The sequence below is a fragment of the Glycine max genome, chromosome 12 (genome assembly GCF_000004515.6).
Source record: "Glycine max cultivar Williams 82 chromosome 12, Glycine_max_v4.0, whole genome shotgun sequence".
NCBI classification, from domain to species: Eukaryota; Viridiplantae; Streptophyta; class Magnoliopsida; order Fabales; family Fabaceae; genus Glycine; species Glycine max.
In genome coordinates, this window is record NC_038248.2 from 6048379 (window position 1) to 6070175 (window position 21797).

The window sequence follows — 21797 nt, forward strand, 5'->3', positions numbered from 1 at the left end:
AATTGTATTTTATGGCAGAAGTGAAAAATTGAAAAAAGTTTAAGAGAAAAAAAGACAAACCATAGTTAACCCAAAAACAAAATTATGCTCAATGATTCATAACTTGTTAATTAGCTTCATATTATGTAAGCGCCTTCATGGATAAAAAGATAACGGGTGTCTCCGCTTTCAATTCATAGGGAATGATTTTTAAAGTTAGTTAAAGCTAGCATTAGAGAGAATTTATAAATTTCAAAAATATGGCTCGCATTATAAAGAAATTACCTGAACATTATGAATAAAACAAAAAGACATTAGTTGAACATTTATAAGAAGGTTAGTAACTTCTTTTAAATCAGCGAGATAGTAAACCAACAATTTGTTACATTCTTCAAAATTTAAGATGCTAGTACACTATTATTTTTTTAAACGAAATGGGTTGTAATCTGTTCACAACTGAACACAAATAGCTTTTTACCCCAAAAAAATAATCATGAAACATATATTGAAGGATAGAACAATTAAAAACTCTACACATTACACTAAACAAAATGATGGAGTCGTGAATGATAATGTTAATCACAAAACTGTTGAAGCTTATTTGAAACTAGTTATTGTGTTGAAAATGACAATTAGTGAGAAGGGGTATCTTTCAAGGAAGTACAATGCTACATTATCCACACCTATCAAATGTTAAACTTGCTCTAATAAGCCTTTGTCCATACCAAGATACACCAATGTCATGTTGCTTTACACAGTTGTTGGGCACACACCACAAGGTTGTAGCACCAGTCACAGCTTTTTGAGATACCATCTTTAATTTGTCCAAAAAGAAACTAAGGGATTAAGCAGTTGAAACTATTTCTTCTGGAAGGTTATCATACAGAAAAATGCAAGCATGCGACTAATGATTCCCGTTACGATAAGAAGGCCTAAACATTGGTACCAATGTTTAAGATCATAGCCATTAGTATAGAGTGCACCACATCGACTTAATAACCAAACTCCAGTGTATCTACATCGGAGAAAATCATCTTAAAAATCAGCATATGAAAAAAAAAATCAAGAGATAAAAATCAATGTGAAGCAATGAACATATATATCATAAGTCAAACCTTTTAGCATTTGATATTACAAATGCTTCAAGAGCCCACTTGGTGTAGCACAAGTCAGATAGAAATTTTATATATTTGCTATCTTTTTCACTGCTATAGGTTGCTACCAAAGTCAAAACTACTGGAAGTAACACTGACCACTGCATAATACAACAAATGACTTGTAACTAAAAGTAAGACATGGCAACATCAACTAAAATGGAACTAGATTTAAATGCTCACCAATTGGGCTGGACCTGGTTGAAGAAAGATTGCTAACACATAAGCTATGCCAGTGACACAATAGACTAAACACAACAGAACCATGTAGTTATCTGTGACTGAAGATCTTGGATTGTTGAAGAAATAAAACATTGAAAGGTAAACTAGTGGCTTGATAATTGTGCTAAAATGGTCGACGGTATCCTTTGATAGAAAGTAAGCCAAACTACTCATGCCTGAAGAACTTTCTCGCCAGTAGTGCAACTTATCCAATGAGAATGATCTTAAAGCCGCAATTTTAGAAAGGAGAGCTGATAATAAAGCATTATTAGATGACAACATAGGTAACTTGGTAACAATAATGAGAAAAATGCTAACTAACAATACACTCTTTCAGCACGCCCTTTATTATTGGATGAACTTATTAGAAATCACATCATTATGTCGTACTCACTTTATATTTAATGAGTAGCACTTATAATCTTGTGGTTTTCAATAATTTTCAACTAATAGTAAAAGATGTGAGTATTAAAAAAGTTGTGTTAGAGAATGTATTACTAACACTCCTCAACAACAAATTCAGATGAAACTTACATACTGCTATTACAGTGTATGTGTAACCAGTTGCTCCAAATGATTCATCACTCACTTTAGCAAGTGTTCCTAAGCAAAGGCCAGCTAATAGCAAAATCAAAAAATCCACAGCCTGTGTTCTAGCTTCTCTTAGTCGCTGCTTACCAACTCTGCAAGGAACCAATAACAAATATAAAAAATTGACAATTATTTGAAATATTCCTTAAAATCTCATAACCTACCTTCCAAGAAAGTATTTGTATTGGTTGAACACTCCTGGTGTTATTCGATTAGACAAATCATTTGAGCTTAAGAAGTTAAGGTGAAGGATATCCTTTTTCATCTCAACATTGCACTTCACATCCTGCCAAAGTTCTCCAGCAAAAGAAGGTGCCTCATTGTTTTGTGTAGCAGTTGCTGCTCCATGTGATGAACCTTCACCACTTGGCGCGGCCATTCCTTCCATAGTTGCTAGCATATCCATGGGCACAGGGTACCCATTATGAAGCATCCATCTAACAGGTAGTTGTTTATAGTTCACTCCTAAGCTCGGGCTTAATTTTACTATTCCTTCTAAAATGTCAATGAAGTAATCTGGAGGGTTAACACGGTCAGGGACATTAATGCCCATGCTTGAAAAATACTCTTCCACTTTGTTCACTGGTCCATGATACACTGTAAGACCTCCCTTTGCAAGTAGTATAAAATCGTCAAACATCTTGAACAAGGTGTAACTAGAGATCACAGAAAAAAAAACAAGAAAAATGTATTATTTTTGGTAAGTGACATCATTGTGCGGTAGATGTTAGGATACATTTCATTAAACACCTAGAATAGACTAGCCACTAAAACTTCTAAGCCTTTATTTGGCTCTTAACTTTGAAAAAAGTCATTTACTTTTAATCTTTTTATACCTTATTTTCTATTGGCATTAAGTACAAAAGTAAATGACATTTTGCAAAATCAAGTATTAAAGTAACCAAGTCTTACAATTTCAGAGACTAATCTTTGGGGTTTACTTAAGAAGCATATTGATATATGTAAGAAAATTATGAAAATCACCTTGGTTGGTGAAGGACCATACATATGTTTACTCCCTCAAGAGCTTCACGTCTAAGTGCTCTAAGTAGTAATTGAGAAGATGAACTATCCAATCCAGAAGTGGGTTCGTCCAAAATTAAAAGGGAAGGTTCCATAACCATTTCCAATCCAACATTTACTCTTTTCCTTTGACCTCCCGAGATTCCTCGTTTCTCCACTGTCCCAACTAAAGAATCTCTTATTGCTTGTAGACCTAATGACTCAATGACTCTTTCAACCACTAACACCTTCTCTTCTTTTGGTAGATCAGCAGAGAGTCTACAATGACAAACAAATATAGTAAAAAAAAGGGAAAAAAGAAAATTGATAGTAAGAAAATGTATTCAATAAACTCACAAACATTTTATTTACTAGACTTATGAATAAAAGTAGCATGGTTTTAAATTGTGGTCCACAACCGCATTGCGGCTGCAACATCAAAGTATTTTGACACTCTGCAATTGCGGCCGCATCAACTGCGTTTTCTCGCAATTGCCCGCTAAAGGTTATCTGGCTCACCGCAACCGCAATTCTAAAGTCGTGTAAGAGAATAAAATGCTTAACATATAGTATACCTGCATCTAGCACTAAACCATAGATTTTCCTCCACTGTCAAATTGCCATGCACAATATCATCTTGTGGCACAAACCCAATGATTTTCTTGTATGACCTGATAGAAGATTCTTTACCATTTACAAGAACTTGCCCAGTTGTGTGGCACCCAGTTGCTTTTCCAGTTAAAGCTGAAAGAAATGTTGTCTTGCCAGCCCCAGATGGCCCCATGACTGCTGAAACTCTACCAGGATGTAATTTACCAGTCACACATCTCAATAAATGTTTGTTTTTCCCTTTCAAAGTGAGGGTTAAGTCTTTGAAAGCAACCTCAATGGTAGGTCTCTTCCTTATCTCAATGTCATTAGCCATTGAAATTACTCCAGAAAAGGTTAAGTTTTTGTTTTGTTCTGCTAAAGCCTTCTCTTTTTCAATCTGACCATATGCATACTTGAAAATTTGACTTTGAGTGTGTAATTGCTTACCCCTTGGTGCTTGTTTCTTGACATTTTTATCTCCTATCTGAACATTAAACCCTTCTGAACTATCAGGATTTTCCTCAATGTCATTTATTATTTTTGAGAGATTATTTTTGTCCTTTTTCTTTCCTTTTGATGTACCAACAGGTGGTAAAGCAGCACCTTTCAAATCTGGCTTCTTTGAAGTTTTGCGAGAAAATGTACGTGACAATTGTGACTGTAGTCCTACTGCATGTTTTTTAGCCACGTCTTTTGCAGATTTCCATTTTTCACGTGCTTGTGATTCTCGCACACTTTGTGCAGCCCTTTCTCTTGATTTTGCTTGTCTTTTTTCTCGAGTTGCAAGAACTTGGTCAGAACAATTGTATATGATAATAAGCAAAAAACACAAGCCAGCCTGCATTGAAATCAAAGCTAAGAGTTAGTTCTATTGGACCATAATGGACTTGAGTCTTAATTAAACATGCTACAAATTCCATCTAAAAAGGTTAAATTCTGCAATACTTTTCCATTGCCTCAAAAGTGACATAAAGTTAATTTTATAATTAAAAAGAAAAGAATAGTTAAATTTTATTATTGTCATTGACAAATGATAATAATAAAGAGTTTGCTTGTCGGTCCCAACATATGTTTACATCAACCTCCGTTTCCAAGAATCATCACATTTTTTGCTTTTGCAGTGAATGTGCGTTGGATTTCATGGCATCTCAACTCGCAAAGCAAACAGACTCAAAAGAGGTGTAGCATTAAAATGTTTATGAAAGGCAATCTATTTGGCAAAAGATGTGTAGCATACAACCCAAAAATAAAGAGCGCAACTTAAAAGTCATTTTGAAATAGAGCTAAAAACAATACCATGGTTCACACTACACAATGACTTATATATGAGAAATGTTTCTTAAAATGAAATGTTTAAATATTACTTACAAAAACCAAGACACCATATGCAGTAATATTTTGATTTGATGACTTAGGCTCACAAGATGCCAACTTGAAACAACCTGGAGAAGATAAAAATAGAGAAAAGAGAAATGTTTATTAGAATTATATCGTGCCACACAGATCAGCTTATACACCCATATGGTATCTAACAAATATATAGTTGTATAGCATATAAAATTAGCATGATGACTATCAAATGAATAATACAACCATAATACAATTTAAGAGTAACATGTTAAATTGTTTTTGTCACAAGAGGTAATACAACCCTAATACAATTTTTTTTGTCACCCCTGCATTCACATTTTATAAATTTCATAAACTTAAGAACATAGAGAATGAGAATAACCATAAAAAATGTGATTACAAACAAATTTAATTCACAAAAGAAATCAAATAATTAATAGACTTGGAAAACTTACGTTCCTGAGTAGTAGAACCTGTTCTACAATAATACCTACAATCCACATATAAAAGGAATTTAGAGTAGTATATAAATGACAAGAGAACAAACAATAAGCAAAAACAAGGTGCAAGATTTATAGAACAGTACTATAACTAAAAGCATATAGTTATAGACAGTGAGAAACCAAGTGGCTACATATAAATTTAAAGTCAAGTTCTAAAACTGAAAGTTTAAGTATAGATATTAATACCCTTTATTGCAAGGATTTTTTACAATTGTAGAGGGACAAAATGACCCTGCTGAACAGAACACCTCACCGCTACTCTGAATATCTGCCCAAATATCTGCCCCACCACAAGTATGGTTAGGCTTTCCAGGAGGAAGCTGATAACGATATCTGCATATTGATTCTGTTGATAAATATTAAAGTGTGCCAAAAACAAGAATGTAGAACAATATAACTTAAAAGGGAAGGACTTACGGTTCACATACTCCACTAGTTTTATTGAGCTGTGCACGTGGACAATAAGAGCCTAATGGGCAAGCTTCAAAAACACAACAAATGAATGAAATTAGAACATTCAAACACATTAACATGACCACATATATGAAATTTTCTTTTGTTTGAAGTTATCAAAGTCAATCATAGTAGGTAAGAGCAATAGTAGGGCATGCCTCCTTTTTTTGTCAATAAATATTAATTATTAGTTTGTTAGTTTTTATTAGAAAAAATTAGAACCCACGACTTATTCTTTCTTCCTTTTATTTTTTATCATTAAACCAACCTTATATCTTCGGTAGAACATACGTCAATCAATGGCAAAAGTACATAGAAAAATAAAAATAATTAGTTTTGTAACTTTTGTTGTATGCGCATAAATAATACTTACGTATCATGCAAGTGAGACCATGAGGGCAAAAGAAGCCTTCACAACAAGGTTGACAATCAAGGGATCTAATAGGTATGTCCTTTTTGTTACTACCAATGTCTACTTTTTTATTAGCTTTGCAACCCCATCCGGGTTCACAACCATTAACCCATGAGCTCAAATTACAATTTATGTTGGGTTTCAAGAAGCTGGATCTGGTTCCTGACTTCCCACTAGCAAAACTTTGGCCATAAGCTTGTATTTCTGCTTCTGTGCACATGCGTTGTGTAATATCTCCTAAAAAGTCACACAAAAAAAAAACAAACACAAGTTATCCAAAAACTACTGAAAAAACTATAGAATGAAACAAAGATACATGGTTCTATCCCAAAAAAAAAGTCCCTACACATTTTGCACAATCAATTTTTTCCCTGGTGTACATACACGATCATCAATATTGATATGATGATATTAAATATTTTCTATGTGTTACAGTTTTGTGTACATGCAATTTGTTTGTACATTTATCAATTATCATTTGCCAGTATACAAATATCTAAAATGCTAGTCATTGTTTTAATGATGAAAGTAATTAAGTACCTTTCAATTGTTGGGCACAAATGGTCAAAAAGGTAAGATCTTTGGTGAAATTGAATGCTCCATTCCAATCAGCATCCCTGAAGGTAAGCAAAATGACACCCATCAATAATGTGATATATTTGAATCAACACTATCTAAGACAAGAATAAAGGTATTTGTACATAGTTTGGGATTAAAACATTAATGATGGGACTCACACATCAACTATGCAATAACCCAATTCTTTTTTTATTGCACTCTTGAACACAGATGTATAATTGGACATGCTACGGTATACTTCTTGAGCGATTATCTCAAGGCCGCCACCACCACCACTACTCTTCTGACAAAAAATTAGCCTGGGTCCCACAATGAAGTTTATTAATACAACAACTATAACAAAAGGAACCTTCCTTGTTTGGTTAGGAAGATTCATGATCATATCTATTTATTTAGAATGTGGAAGATTTATTGATATCAAAAGAAAGGGAAAAAATTGTAGGTACAAATGGTTGGATTCATGATGAAAATGGGTTGACAAGCAAAGAAGAAAAAAGATAGAGATGAGATGAGATGACAATGGAGGATTGGAAACCAGACAGTGGATGGAGAGAGAGAAAGAAAGCGGAAGATTTGGGTATTCGCATTTTCCTATGAAGAAATGGCAACAAGGAGGAAGACTTGGCGATGTATAAGGAAACAACATTTGCTTGTATCAAAATGAATGCCTTTATGTAGCCTATAAATCAACGAATGGAAATGAATGTATAAAAAATATGCATTAGTACTATAATTATGATGCAATTAAGGCAAGTGTCTCACCCATAAGTTGGTTTCTCTAAATGACACAAGCAACTTCGCGTTACACCATATTTTAATTTGCACCATTACCCGTAGCATGTTGACATCTACCATGCACCGCTTATATATACACTTTTTTTTTTTTTTTTTACAGAATGGATCTAGCTATTCTGAGACTAATTATCTTAGAGTAACTATCTTAAAAGTAACTTTTTTTCTTTATCATTATTTTTTAAAGATTTAATGATTATAATAAATAATTAAGTTTAATTATTATATTTCGAGAAAATAAATAATAAGGATGAGAATTAACTCTAAAAAATTACTCTTGGAGTAATTTGATTGCTCCTCATTTTTATATAATTATTTCATAATAAATAAGTATATTTAAATGGAACTCACAAATAATATCAATATAAATATTAATTTTGTAAATTAAATATTAATAAAGGCTAAATATATTTTTAATCTCTCAAATTTAATTTCATATTGTTTTTTCTCATAAATTCTAAAATTTTTTTAGTCCTCAATTTTAAAAGGTGCTCTTTATAATCCCTCATGCAGTAAAAAAAATGACACAAATTATTCATTCAAACCACCAAAAATCCATTAAGAAGAACTAAAAATAGCATTTTTTGAAATTGATGGACTTAAAAAACCAAATATAAATTTAGGGAACCAAAAACAACATTAACCTAAATTTTAACAATTAAAAACATATTTAAGTCTATTACTCATTATAAAGCTTCTAGTTGTGCGCCATGTAAATATGGTTGTGTATATTATTTAGTGGTATGCTTTTTTTTTTAGTTTTTGTTTGCATAGAATGTAAATATTTATCTCAAAATTTTATATATATGATTTTTTTTTGGTGGAGTCCATCAACTAGAGGACTAAAAACCTCTAGGAAAAAAGACTTGAGTCATATCAGCTCTTAACTTAGCAACCATACATTGAGGAGAAAATTAAAAAACTTGAACCATATAGACAAGGCCGTAATTTTATATGTTAATATCATTAAATATATGTAAAGTTTCAATTTCGTAAATCTTATGATTTTCTACTTATTTTTCAGTCTAACTCCCAATGAGTGAGAATCACTTTTTTTTATGAACCAAAGGTCTGAAACTAAAAAAAAAAACTATAACTTACATATTAATATAAATTTATGTAAAATTTTAAGTTCCATGCCACACAAATATTTCTGTAAATATGTATTCTTGTGATTTAAATATCAATACCATTTTAATTATAATTCTAATGTAAAACCAAATACTTTTTTTAAGAGGTAAAACCAAATACTTATGTCGTTGTTATAATACATTTTTATAACATGACGTGAAAATGTATATATAATTCAGATATTTGATACGATTTCATGAAAAAATTATGCTGGCATATAATGTGAATATTTACCGATTTATGAACTAATACATTTAAATATAAAGTTTCAATTCCAGTAAATGCAAAAATATTTCAATAAAAAAAGTAAATGCAAATATATGTTTCCATAATTTAAATATTAATATATTTATAAATAAAAATTTCATCTGTTGTGATGCAAATATATTTACAAAGGAAAAATATTAATATAGTTATAAATATTTATTCATATTATTACAATGTGGATCACGACGGGACAGCAAAATAAAATTAAATAAATTGTTTTGCAAAAAAGGAAAACTTACATAGTGACATCAATGTTTATTTAAGGAAAACGTTGGAAAAACAAAAAAAAATAAGGAATGGTCTATGATTTGTGAAGAAAAAAAAAAGGATTCAGGAAAAAAAGGATTCAAAATGGTCTGAGAAAGGTGTTAGCATCCTATATGCTTGTCATAAAGACGATAATCTTTAATCGAGTGTGCTATAAAATAAAGTGACTCTTTTAATTATTATTTTCTCTTGAAAACATGAATTATGTTTGTTTTTTTTTGTTTATTTTAAAAAAGAAAGTGAATTTTTATTTTTTTAAGGAAAAAAAGGAAATTTTATGTTTTTTTAGGTCGACAAGGGATTTGTCCTCATCCCTTTGTATCCTCATGTGCAATGAGAAAATCAGAAGTTCTTTGTAGAAAAAAAGCTTGTCTGTTGAGTTGATTTTATCTTATTTTATTTTATTATTCTTATTATTATTTTTTTTGAAAGATTTTGGTTTTGTGATAAATTTTGTAAAGTCAAGTAAGTTGGAGATCTAGTATGGCATTCACAAAATTTACTCACTTTATTGAAACACCACCAAGCAAGTCGGAGACCCAGCATCGAGTGCATAGAACGCAAGCGTGTATTAAAGAATATTAATGCGGATTTGCAAAAATAAATAAATAGTTGACATAGTGCTAGGAAATCAAATAAATAAAATGGGAACAAAAAGTGATAGAATAGAAATGGGGTGTACACTTATTAATTAAGGATGCAGGATTGAAACATGGGAATAGGATGAATAATGAGATATTTATAATACATTATTAATTCAATAAACTAACTAGGCAATGATGAAAAGAAAGTCACATTGAAAAATACAATAAACGATAGAGACAATACATAAAATAAAATACAATAAAGAACTATCCACTAATATTTATAATTATTTTTATTTTCCTTTTCTTGTCTTTTTTTCTTGTAAATTTTTTTGTCCAAGTCAAATGGGTTGACTTTGACTTAGTCAACACTAACATGGTGGGCTTAGCCACTAACCTAAGTGGTAGGGGTGCATATATAAAAGAGAGAGTGTAATCATCAATATTTATTTTATTTCAGATTATACAAAAAAACAAAAGGACTGGGCCAAAAAGAAAAGAATGTGCATATGTTAAAAAATGGTGTGTAAATAGTAGTTTTTATTTTATTTCAGACTTAAAAAAATGGGCTAGGCCCCAAAATAAAAAAGGTGTATATATATTAAAAGGAAGGTGTAAATAACAATAGTATTTTATTTTTTGTTAGGGTTGGAACTGGGTCAGCACAACCCGGTCCAACCCACAATTAGGCAACAAGGTTGAAAAATTCTAGGTGCCTAACTCCCAAAATGACGCGGAAAAGGGGGAATCACCAGAGAGGGTGACACTCCCCCTAGCACCACTAGTGCAAGGCTCGACGATGCAAAATCGCCACCGGGGCAACAACATCGTTGAGGAGTTAGAGTGGTGCCAACAAAAATAGAAAGGAGAAATGAAGGTAATTGCAAAATGTGAAAAAAAAACAAAATAAAATGTAATAACGAAGGGAAAATTGCAATTCAATCTACGAGAACTTCAACAATAGCCAAGTTGCCCACCGACAAGATAACATGAAACAACAAAGCAACAAATCGTTAAAAGAAAGAAAGAAGAAAGGAAGAAGAAAGAATGGGGGAAAATAAGAAAGGGAGGAGAAAGGAGGAGAGAGAAACATGAGAAAGTGAGAGAAGGATGGGTGATTTGATGACCCATCTCTTTTCTCTGACGGCATGACCAAATGACACAATCTAATATATACGATTTTTGTCCTCCCCCATCTTTGTGCATTTAATGTAGATGTTTATTTCCTCTTTTATGGATTGTACTCTTCTCTTGACATATAGGTCACACAGTATATATATATATATATATATATATATATATATATATATATATATATATATATATCTTTTTACATTTTTTGTCTTTTATTTCTCTTCTTTTTCTTTTATTTTGTTCGTTTCTTTCTTTTTTATTGTTTTTTTTCCTTTTTTTAGGATTTAGACAAAATTAGGTTCTGACACTTATAGTTTAAATATTAATAAATTTATAAATATTTATTCATTGATTTATTTTATTTAAATTCATATATTCTTATCACTTTTATGATACCTATATTTATTTACCATTATAATTTGGAAAGTAATATAATTAGAGGAAAATATTTTAAAGATATAAATATTTATTACTATAATATAAATATTGACTTAAATATGTTTTAGGTCCTAATAATTTTATAAATTTTATTTTAGATGCCTAATAATTTTTTTTGTTGGATATTTGATATATATTAAAAAATTTATTTTGGATTTCTGTGATCAATATGATGTCAATTAAAAATTTTAAAATGTGATTTTTATCAAACTCAAAAAATCACCACGATTCATTTAGAAAATTAAATTACAAATCCTAACTAACGGTTTAAAAATTGCCCGAATTAATTAAAATAAAAAAAACAAAACTTTTTATTGATTGTTTTATTCTCTTCCGTCTGAAGCTTGTGCAAGTGCAACTAACCCCCAAAATAAACATAATAAGAAAAAAAATTCCCAATTGAAGAAAAGTCTCATACTAAACATTTTAAGAAACACCTAAAATTCTAAACACTCTTGCATCTTGACATATGTCCCAATCTTAGGATAATTTCTCGAAACTCAACCTATCTGAACATTTATTTATTTATTTATTTATAAACTAAGAAAAAAGGTACCCGCTTAAATCATATGCTTTGATTTTGATGTGTAAAATTTTTGTACGTAATAACGCTACTCTATTTTTTTTATGAATAATGATAAAGATTTGCTCACAAGAAAAAAAAAAGACATTTTCTACAATATAATTAAAGCCCCAAATTGAACAAGCCAACCTATTAATCAACAATAAGCTATACATGCTAATACCATGGACTAATTTTGTGTGCAATCGGTAATTAGAAAATAATTTAGACAAACACCAGAAATATATCTATTTTTTTCTCTTTTTTTCATCACTGGCTATCTTGTCCCTCAGCCCAACCTTGTCATCAACGATTGCAGCATATACTCCACATTAAAGTTTGCCCACAAATCAAAATCCAATGATAGAAATGCCTGTTTTTACTCAATCTCAATGTTTGTAGGTGCAACCATTGAATTTGCATGCATATCAACAATGTTTTGGTCCTCAGACAATGATGGTGTTGGTGTTGATGCAGATACAACCATGGAAGAAGCAAGAAGGTGATACCCGGTGCTGGTGGCGGCGATAATGGAGGGTTCACCCTGGCGTAGAAGCCACCCCATGAGTCTTGCAGCCTAACTCACGAGTGAGTTGGAAGATGCGAGCGGCGCACAAAGGTGGCAAAAGAACACGTCGTTCTCTCCCATTCACCTTAGTGTGGCGATCCTTCTTTGCTTTCAAAGATGGTAGCTTTGTGTTGATGGCTTTAAGAGGGATAGGGGTCTTAGAAGCCATGGCTTTTCCATAGTTAATTAACCAAAGAAAACTTGAATAAGAACAAGTTAAGACGTGGAGTGAGAGTGAGACCTTTATAGTGATCATGCCACACCAGCAACAGCAAAAACGTTTATTAATAGAGTAATATAATATGTTTTATGCTTTTATATAAAGAATGTATTAAATTAATATATATATATATATATATATATATATATATATATAATGTATCAGAAACATAGAAAACAATTCAGTACTTACCACGTATAAAACAAGTAGAAGGATTAGTAATAAGAAAATGTAGAATTTTTCCTATTAATAATAGACTTTTATTTTGGAGGATTGCTTGATAAGACAAAACTTAGATTTAATTCTTTAAGTATTTTTTGTATTCCTAATTAAAATTGGGTTTCACCTTAATAATGTATTTTATTTTTTTTTGTGTAAAACACATGTAGTTTTTATTGAAAAAAAAATTATTTGAGTCAAATAGATTTATTATGAATGATAAAAAATTTCATCCAAGTATTTAATGCAACTGCATACCCAAATCTTAAATTCAAAATTTGTGATTAAGTTGAAATAATCTTATGCCAGTTAATCCACACACTTGGTGATTCTATAAATATTTGTATTAAGACTTAACATAAGTCTTTAAAATATAGTACTAAAAACAAATAATTAAGGAATTATATTTAATATGTTTTTCTTCTCTTAGACATACAATTCAACATGAAGGAAGATGTTCACATGTATTTTGCACTCAAAAGTTTATTTGAAAAATGCATAATTTGAGCTTGGGAGGAATGACATATGATTCATGTGATTGATTGTCACGCGATCGATGAATTACTACTATAAATTACTACTATAAGGTATATATAGATTTCAAAGAATTTTAAATATAATGATTAGAGTGTTGAAGAAATTATTTAAAAATAATTGAATAAAATATAACTTTTTAAAGAAGTTAGACAATATATTTAAGAAAAAAAATTAAATAGTTTTTTTAAGATATTTCTGTTTTATTTTCCTATTAGAATTGATGTTTCAATTTGTGTTAAAAAATTGATGTTTCAATTTAAGAATAAATGACAAACTTTGCATACAAATGATGGATGTGAAAGTTAAGATAAATTACAAAGTATGGAAAGGTTAAAAATATGAGGACATGAAATGAAAGTAAAGGGATAAAGTAATGATTATGCCAATAATTTACATGTAATATTAAATTTAATTAAAAATTTAAAATTATTTTCAAAGATAAAAAATGACAATACATAGTTAAGTTTAAAGGCTAAAATATTAATAAATTATTAAATTTAAGGATTAAAATGATAATAAAGTGTTAAGTTAAAAAATTAAATTAAAAGTCAACTTTTATACGCATGTCAACCATGTAAATGACACAAACATTACTGTACATATGATTACCAAAGATATCACGAGACACATGTTGGGAATCAGAAGCAGTTAACAAAAATATGTACTTAGTCTAATAACTTTATTATCTATTGTGCACATATACATGTTTTCTTATAAAAAAAATTGATGCATGTTTTTTTAATAGGTGAGAATAAAAAATAGTGTCATCAGATTTATAACAATTAATACATCATATTTAAATCAACTGAATTAAATTCATTGATTGATAAATATTTTTTTATAATATTAATATTAACAACTATATTATCGCTTTACATTTTGTATTATCATTTATTATAAATTACATTTCACATTTAAAAATTTAAATACTAAATTAAGAAAATAATAAAATCTTAATTTTAGTAAAATTCTTAATAGAGAATACATCATATAGGAAAAAGAAATAGTATTAATATATTTATCAATATATTATTCATTATTTGTTAATATTTATAAAAATATTAAATATGACTCATAAAATATTATAATTTTCAATAAATTTTAATGAATAAAAAATATTAAAAAATGTGTAGAAAAATATTTTGTTTAGATAAAAATAAAATTCTTTTGTTGTTTTTAATATTACAAAGGGGTATAGTGATGATACTAGAATAGTAAGCGACAAACCCAAATAGCAATTTGCAACCCAACCTTACACGAAGCCCCTCAACGGTTCTGGAATAGGTGGAATTTTCTAGAACCCCAACCACTCTCCATAAAAGCCCAAACCCTAATCTTCTTCACTCTGTTGTTGTTTTCAGTGTAGTGGAAGAATCACTCCCTTATCCATTTCCACACCACACCATGGCCTCAACCAACGCTCTCTCTTCAGCCTCCATTCTACGCTCTCCCAACCGCCAGGTACGTACCAACGCAACGCAACGCTACGCTACGCTACGCTAGCCCCTCCAATTTTCAATTTCACTTTCCGATTTTATTTGATTGGTTTCGATTTTTTTTTTCTTCTTTTTTCTTTTTTACAGTCTCTGACCCGAAGAGCGAACCATAATGGAAGAGTAAATTACCGGAAACCGAATAACCGTTTCTCCGTGAAAGCCTCCGCCAAAGAGATTGCCTTTGACCAGCATTCCCGCTCTGCTATGCAGGCCGGCATTGACAAGCTCGCCGACGCTGTTGGGCTCACTCTTGGGCCCAGAGGTGGGCTTTTTTGCATTTCTAGATTTGTTTTGTTTTTTTAACATTGAGATTAAACAATAAACAATACTTAGCAATTAACAATTACTTGCAATGTTTTCCTTTTTTTAGGGAGGAATGTTGTGTTGGATGAGTTTGGAAGTCCTAAAGTGGTCAACGATGGTGTCACCATTGCTCGCGCAATCGAGCTTCCCGATCCTATGGAGAATGCTGGTGCAGCTCTTATCAGAGAGGTTGGTGTGAATGTTATGGTTGTTTTGTTGTTTGTGTAATAGTGACTGGTTTTTTTTTTTTTTTTTGCATACTGATGGTGTTTTGAACTTGTGTGTGGAAAAATGTTAAATAAGGTTGCTAGTAAGACTAATTAATGACTCTGCAAATGTTTAATTAAGGTTGCTAGCAAGACTAACGACTCTGCGGGTGATGGGACTACCACGGCTTCGGTTCTTGCTCGCGAGATAATTAAGCTGGGGCTTCTCAGTGTGACTTCTGGGGCAAATCCTGTGTCTCTTAAGAGAGGGATTGATAAGACTGTGCAGGGTTTGGTGGAGGAGTTGGAGAAGAAGGCTAGGCCTGTCAAAGGTGGAGATGATATCAAAGGTATTATACTACTGCTACTACTACTACTGCTATTGTTGTTGTTGTTAGTTTGATATTGCTCTAAGAATTTTTGTTGTGAATTATGGTTTGTTTGTTGGGGTGATGAGTTTATTTTTTTTTGTGTTTTGTTGTTGTTGTGACAGCTGTTGCTTCCATTTCTGCTGGAAATGATGAGTTGATTGGGCAAATGATTGCGGAAGCAATTGATAAGGTTGGACCTGATGGTGTTTTGTCCATTGAGTCTTCATCATCGTTTGAGACCACAGTTGAAGTGGAAGAAGGAATGGAGGTATACTTCTATGCAGAATTCTGATAATAGTGAAAAATATAAGTTTTTTTTTTTTGGATGAGCTTCTCAATAAGTACTTATGAAAATGGAAAAAAAAGAAAGGCTAAATGATTTTTTTTTATGTTATAAAATCAGCTTATACACTTTAACTTCTATAGAAGTTCTCTTATTTAGCTTCTCTAAAAGTTGACATGCGTAAGTTTAACTGATGTGTTTATTAAGAAGTTTATCTAAATAGGGCCAAAGAGTTATCTAGTTTCTGAGTCTAACTGTATGGCTTTGTTATCTTGTAGATTGACAGAGGGTATATCTCGCCTCAATTTGTTACAAACCCTGAGAAGTTGATTGTTGAATTTGAGAATGCGAGAGTGTTGATTACAGATCAGAAGATTTCAGCAATAAAAGACATTATACCACTGTTGGAGAAAACCACTCAGTTGAGAGCTCCTTTGCTTATCATTGCCGAGGATGTCACTGGTGAGGCTTTGGCCACCCTTGTCGTGAATAAGCTGCGTGGTATCCTTAACGTTGCTGCCATTAAAGCTCCTGGCTTTGGTGAGCGGCGAAAGGCCCTGCTTCAAGACATTGCTATATTGACTGGTATGTGAAATTTCTATTTGTTAAAGTTTATAGTTGGATATTCACTACATGTTACATTATTTTGTTGCTGATGTGAATGATTTGTGTATGTTGGTAATGTTAAAAGTATTTTAGTCCTGGTAAAAATTTAGTCTAGTTTATTGTAAGGCTATGTAGTAGTCATTTGTCAAGTTACCCTTGAATTTTGTCCCATACCCATTGATATGATGAAATGCCACATCTTCCATGGCTATAATATAGTGCATTGCTATGTAAGAAACACGAATTTGCTGTGCAAGTATCATTTTGTAGTATATTATTTAGTTCTTTCTTGAGACACTTTCTTGACAACTTTGTATATTTAACTGATAGGTGCTGAGTTCCAAGCTAGTGATCTGGGTCTGCTTGTTGAAAACACCTCAGTGGAGCAGCTTGGTTTGGCTAGGAAAATTACCATCTCCAAGGATTCTACCACTGTCATTGCTGATGCTGCGACAAAGGATGAGTTGCAAGCCAGGGTTGCTCAGTTAAAGAAGGAGCTGTCTCAGACAGACTCAGTATATGATACTGAGAAACTGGCTGAGAGGATAGCTAAACTGTCTGGTGGAGTTGCAGTCATCAAGGTTGGTGCTGCTACAGAGACTGAGCTTGAGGATCGGAAGCTCCGAATAGAGGATGCCAAGAATGCAACTTTTGCTGCCATTGAGGAAGGTATTGTACCTGGGGGTGGCACTGCACTGGTTCATCTCTCCACTCATGTCCCAGCAATCAAGGACAAGCTTGAGGATGCAGATGAGAGGCTAGGAGCTGACATTGTGCAAAAGGTCAGAATACTGATTGATTTGCACATATTTTGATGAGTATGGTATAATTATTGCTTTCACAGCACACATGTTCCACAATTATGCTTACCGTATGAAATTGCACACTACTTACACATTTACATTAAAGAAAGAACATCTGCAATAAAAATATATGCTTAGATACCTATTAAATTCCCGACAAAACTGTGATAGGATGGCCAATTTGATAGTGTTACTGAAAGTTGAACTGTGATACACAATCAAGATGACATTTGCCCTTGCTCCTTGTATACATAATTAGGGGCTATGTATTTTATATTTATCTTAATATATCATGATATTAATGTAAAATATATTATGAATGCTGATCCTTCTGCCTTATATATGCAGGCACTGATAGCTCCTGCAGCATTGATTGCTCAAAATGCTGGAATAGAAGGTGAAGTTGTTGTGGAGAAAATAAAGAGTGGTGAATGGGAGGTCGGTTACAATGCCATGGCAGACAGGTATGAGAATTTAGTGGAGGCTGGAGTTATCGACCCTGCCAAGGTAACTAGGTGTGCTTTGCAGAATGCTGCTTCAGTTGCTGGAATGGTGTTGACCACGCAGGCCATTGTGGTGGAGAAACCTAAGCCCAAGGCACCTGTAGCTGGTGCCCCACAAGGCCTTACCGTTTGATTTTTAGGCTGTAGGGCTACGGCGAAGAACAGTTTTGTGCAGAAAATTGAAAGTGCGTATGTGTTCGAATTCTGTTCAATCGGAAAAAAAAATGTATTTGTAAACAGTTTTAGATTTGTTGGGCTTGATGAGAGAAAAGAGATTATAATATTGGATTCTAGTCATGGCATGTTTAATGATTGAAAATAAGGTAGTCATTTGATATTTTTCTTCAAGTTTTAATGTTGTAAGCATAAGTAGTTTTAGGCTCTTAATTTTGGTTCAACTTTAAGATTGGAATAACAAACTCATTTGATAGTTAAGTGACTTAACAAACTCATTCTACAAAAAATAAACAATGGACCCCAAATAAGTCTTTTAAACTTTTGTTGTCTTGGAACATTAGAACACTTCTAGGAACCTTTTTCTTTTCCTTCAACATATTTCGTCAATTTCACTCCAAATTCTATTGGTGAACTAATGTATTTACAATTATTCGTATGCATGGATTCTTTCTGAAATTTCTTGCACGTATTTCTTTTGGGAGATAAATATACAGATAATTTGGTCCATTTCTGTGCCAAGAAAGTAATGCACCAAACCAAAACTAAATATTCAAGCATCATGAATTCATCCGTCATTTTCAACATCAATCAAACGATCTACATGCAAGCAGTCAATGAGAATCCTCGCTCCATCTTCAGATTTGACAAAAAAAAATGTGTACTCGAAGTTTTCATTTTACTCGTTGAAGATGTTTTATCTTCTATTTTAGCAGTTGAAATGCAAACTCACTACTACGGTCGGCCTAGCAGTGGAGTTTGGGATGGTATACATGGATCATAAGTTCAAATTTCAATATAGCCCTTGTAAAAAAAATTTAAATGTATGGATTATCTTCTAGTCATCACTGACTTGTTGCAAGTTGTGCATTTTAAAAAGGTTGTTGCTTTTCTTCTCTCTTTTTTAACTTCATCGAAATAAGCTTGAGTGTTTTATTGGACATTGTTTTAATCCTAAGTTCGAAAGTGTTTTTCATGGAAAAAAAAAATCACCAAAATCGCTTATGCCTCTATAACCCAAGTCTTTTTTCATACTCCTTTGCTTGTGTCTTGTGTTCTATTGTGGATCACTCTCATCGGTCCATTATTGAATCTTACATAAACATTATCGATTTAGTCCCTATTATTATATGTTGATCGTTAACTCGTACATACACGTTCTTAATTTGGTTCCTATGTATTTGCATTCTTGACATATTTCCTATGTGTAATTCATGCTTAGTTTGGTCCCTATATGTAACACATTTAATTTAATCCCTGCATGTTACGGATCAAATTGAAAATGTTACACAATAAGAATCAAATTAACAATGTATAATATGGTTAATGGTGGTAGGGACTAATCAGTAATATTTATACGTATAAAATAGACATGACAAGAAAACTCATAATCATGCGTATCCGTCCAAATTCGTCCTGACCTTAATGGCTAATATCCGAGTTGACTAGATATGAGTTCGGGTTCGAATTTTTTTCGATAACCAAAAGTCGGGTATGGGTATGGGATTACTACATCCGTCCTGACCTCAAACTCAGACCCGTCCCGTCACTTAAACTTTTTAAAATTTTTACATAGTTTAATCAAAAGACCTATAATTTTTATTACTAATTAATTTTATTAAAATTTTTACATAATTTAATATTTTTTTTCTTAATGATTTTTGTAGATACATGTGTTATAATAAATTTATTGATCCCTAATTTTTAACTTCCTTTAAAAAATTTATATAAAAATATTGTATGACACCCCAGGAAGAAAGAAAAAAAAAATGAAGGATTTGGTCTCGTTTCCCTTAAACCCAAATCCTGCCACTGAATTTACCTATTTTTTATTTTATCATTTTAATTTTTTTTTACGATAAAAAAAATGCAGAAGAGAAAACCAAGGAAAACCCAAGTATATGCAGCTGGTTTCAAGTTGATTCATTTGCATTTGGAGTATATCTGCAAGATGTCTTCCTTTTCGAAAGAAGTTGTACACTACAGTGACCGAACTTAATAGGTTGGGGCTCCCCAAAATTTATTCTGATTTACACCAATGAACTCAATGCATAATTAATGTTCTCTATGTTTATTGTTCGGTTTGTTACTGATCCCCAAAGAATTCTCTCGTGTACGCAGAGTCGAAAAAATCTGATTCTTTATTTAGGTAGCATCTTTCTTGATTGATAGCAACCCTATACAATTTCATTATAGAGACCAACAGCTTCAAGAGAATCTGATTCATCAGTGATAGTCTTAGAAAGAATATTTAACCCATCATCTAAATGGATGATATGTGTGTAATATGAGAAATTGAAGATGCGCCCATTATTGATTTAAAGGGAGCTAGCTATGTTTATTTAATACGTTAATTTAAGTCAGTCTTATTTTCCTGCTGTATACATCTTTTCATTTTTTTATGAGTTATATTCTTTTTTAATATGTCACGTTGAAAAGTAAATTTGAGAGCAAAATAATTAGGTGGTTAACAAACATAATAAGTGTTTATATAGTTGGGTAGGTCATTCCCTTATAAACCGATTTTAAGGGAACCTTTCGGATGTCTTTTCTGCACTTTAACATGGTATCAGAGCTAGGTTATGTCCAGTGGTGTAGTGGATAGTGCCGCTATCCCTCGCTTTGTGGTGACGAACCCTGGTTCGAGGGGACGTGTTGAAAGTCCCACATCGGATGGTTAACTAACATGATAAGTGCTTATATAACTAGATAGACCATCCCTTTATGAATTGGTTTTTAAGGGGACCTTTCAGATGTCTTTGTTACACTTTAACAAAGAGTTATATCCTTTTTTAATATGTCTTGTGAAGTTGAAAAACAAATTTGAGAGCAAAACAATTAGCATCTTAGCATTTTCTTAGTATATTTTTTTAATTATATCCTTAGATTAAAAACTAAGTGTAAGTCTCTCACATCATAAATGATTAAAACTTCACATAAAACTTTTATAATTGGTTCATTGTACTTATAACATATTCTAAAAGTATTTGTTTATTGTTTGTACTTCTAATTAGCTATATCTGGTTAGTTTCCTTTTAATAACAATTAAATGGAGGATCTACTTTAAAAAAAAGTTCGGTGATTTGTTAGACCTAGTGAATATTTTTAGTTTTTGAAGTGTACATTTTCCTGTTGTTGAATTTTTTTAATTTTGTTAATTAAATAATTTTAATGACAAAAAATTTTGAGAATTAAAATTAAATTTTAGAAATTAAAAAAATTTACTTATTAACTATAAAAATTAAAAGATATAAATTTAAAAATTATTGAGACTAAATGAGTAATTAAATCTTAAAAAATTAAAGACTTAATTAAAATTTTGATAAAAATATAAAGATTGTGAATCAATTTAACTAAAAAAAGTGTTACTTCTACAAACAAGTACTTATATATCTTAAAATCAGAAGGAAAAAATTGTGTAACTCTTCTTTAATAATTAATAGTAAAGATGAAAATACATTTTTTTTAAGAGAAATGTAAATTATATTAAACTCAAA

At 31.5% G+C, this 21797-nt stretch overlaps 2 protein-coding genes across 2 annotated transcripts; one reads left to right on the plus strand and one right to left on the minus strand.

Annotated features, from left to right (window-relative positions):
* Window positions 1–492: 492 nt before the first annotated feature.
* On the minus strand, window positions 493–7491 carry LOC100794093 (ABC transporter G family member 28). Its single transcript, XM_014764588.3, has 14 exons — window positions 6995–7491; window positions 6798–6874; window positions 6219–6494; window positions 5810–5873; window positions 5579–5725; window positions 5345–5379; window positions 4908–4981; window positions 3524–4377; window positions 2931–3227; window positions 2111–2602; window positions 1890–2038; window positions 1317–1606; window positions 1095–1234; window positions 493–994 (listed from the first exon to the last, which is right to left on the minus strand). Exons 1-14 carry the CDS (start codon window positions 7216–7218, stop codon window positions 838–840), a joined length of 3276 nt encoding a protein of 1091 aa, XP_014620074.1. The 5' UTR covers window positions 7219–7491; the 3' UTR covers window positions 493–837.
* Window positions 7492–14813: 7322 nt separating this feature from the next.
* LOC100775463 (ruBisCO large subunit-binding protein subunit alpha, chloroplastic-like) lies at window positions 14814–18474 on the plus strand. The gene is made up of 8 exons (NM_001289219.2): window positions 14814–15016; window positions 15139–15313; window positions 15422–15543; window positions 15703–15910; window positions 16054–16199; window positions 16493–16799; window positions 17151–17602; window positions 17972–18474. Exons 1-8 carry the CDS (start codon window positions 14960–14962, stop codon window positions 18257–18259), a joined length of 1755 nt encoding a protein of 584 aa, NP_001276148.2. The 5' UTR covers window positions 14814–14959; the 3' UTR covers window positions 18260–18474.
* Window positions 18475–21797: the final 3323 nt, after the last annotated feature.

Excerpts from the sequence above, each read along its gene's own strand:
- LOC100794093 (XM_014764588.3), bottom strand. The coding sequence starts at position 7,218 with ATGATCATGAATCTTCCTAACCAAACAAGGAAGGTTCCTTTTGTTATA. Across the intron at positions 4,982-5,344 it reads AGGTTCTACTACTCAGGAAC|GTTGTTTCAAGTTGGCATCT; the intron begins GTAAGTTTTCCA and ends TATCTTCTCCAG. Across the intron at positions 2,603-2,930 it reads ATGGTCCTTCACCAACCAAG|TTACACCTTGTTCAAGATGT; the intron begins GTGATTTTCATA and ends TGTGATCTCTAG.
- LOC100775463 (NM_001289219.2), top strand. The coding sequence starts at position 14,960 with ATGGCCTCAACCAACGCTCTCTCTTCAGCCTCCATTCTACGCTCTCCC. Across the intron at positions 15,314-15,421 it reads GCTCACTCTTGGGCCCAGAG|GGAGGAATGTTGTGTTGGAT; the intron begins GTGGGCTTTTTT and ends TCCTTTTTTTAG. Across the intron at positions 15,544-15,702 it reads GTGCAGCTCTTATCAGAGAG|GTTGCTAGCAAGACTAACGA; the intron begins GTTGGTGTGAAT and ends TGTTTAATTAAG.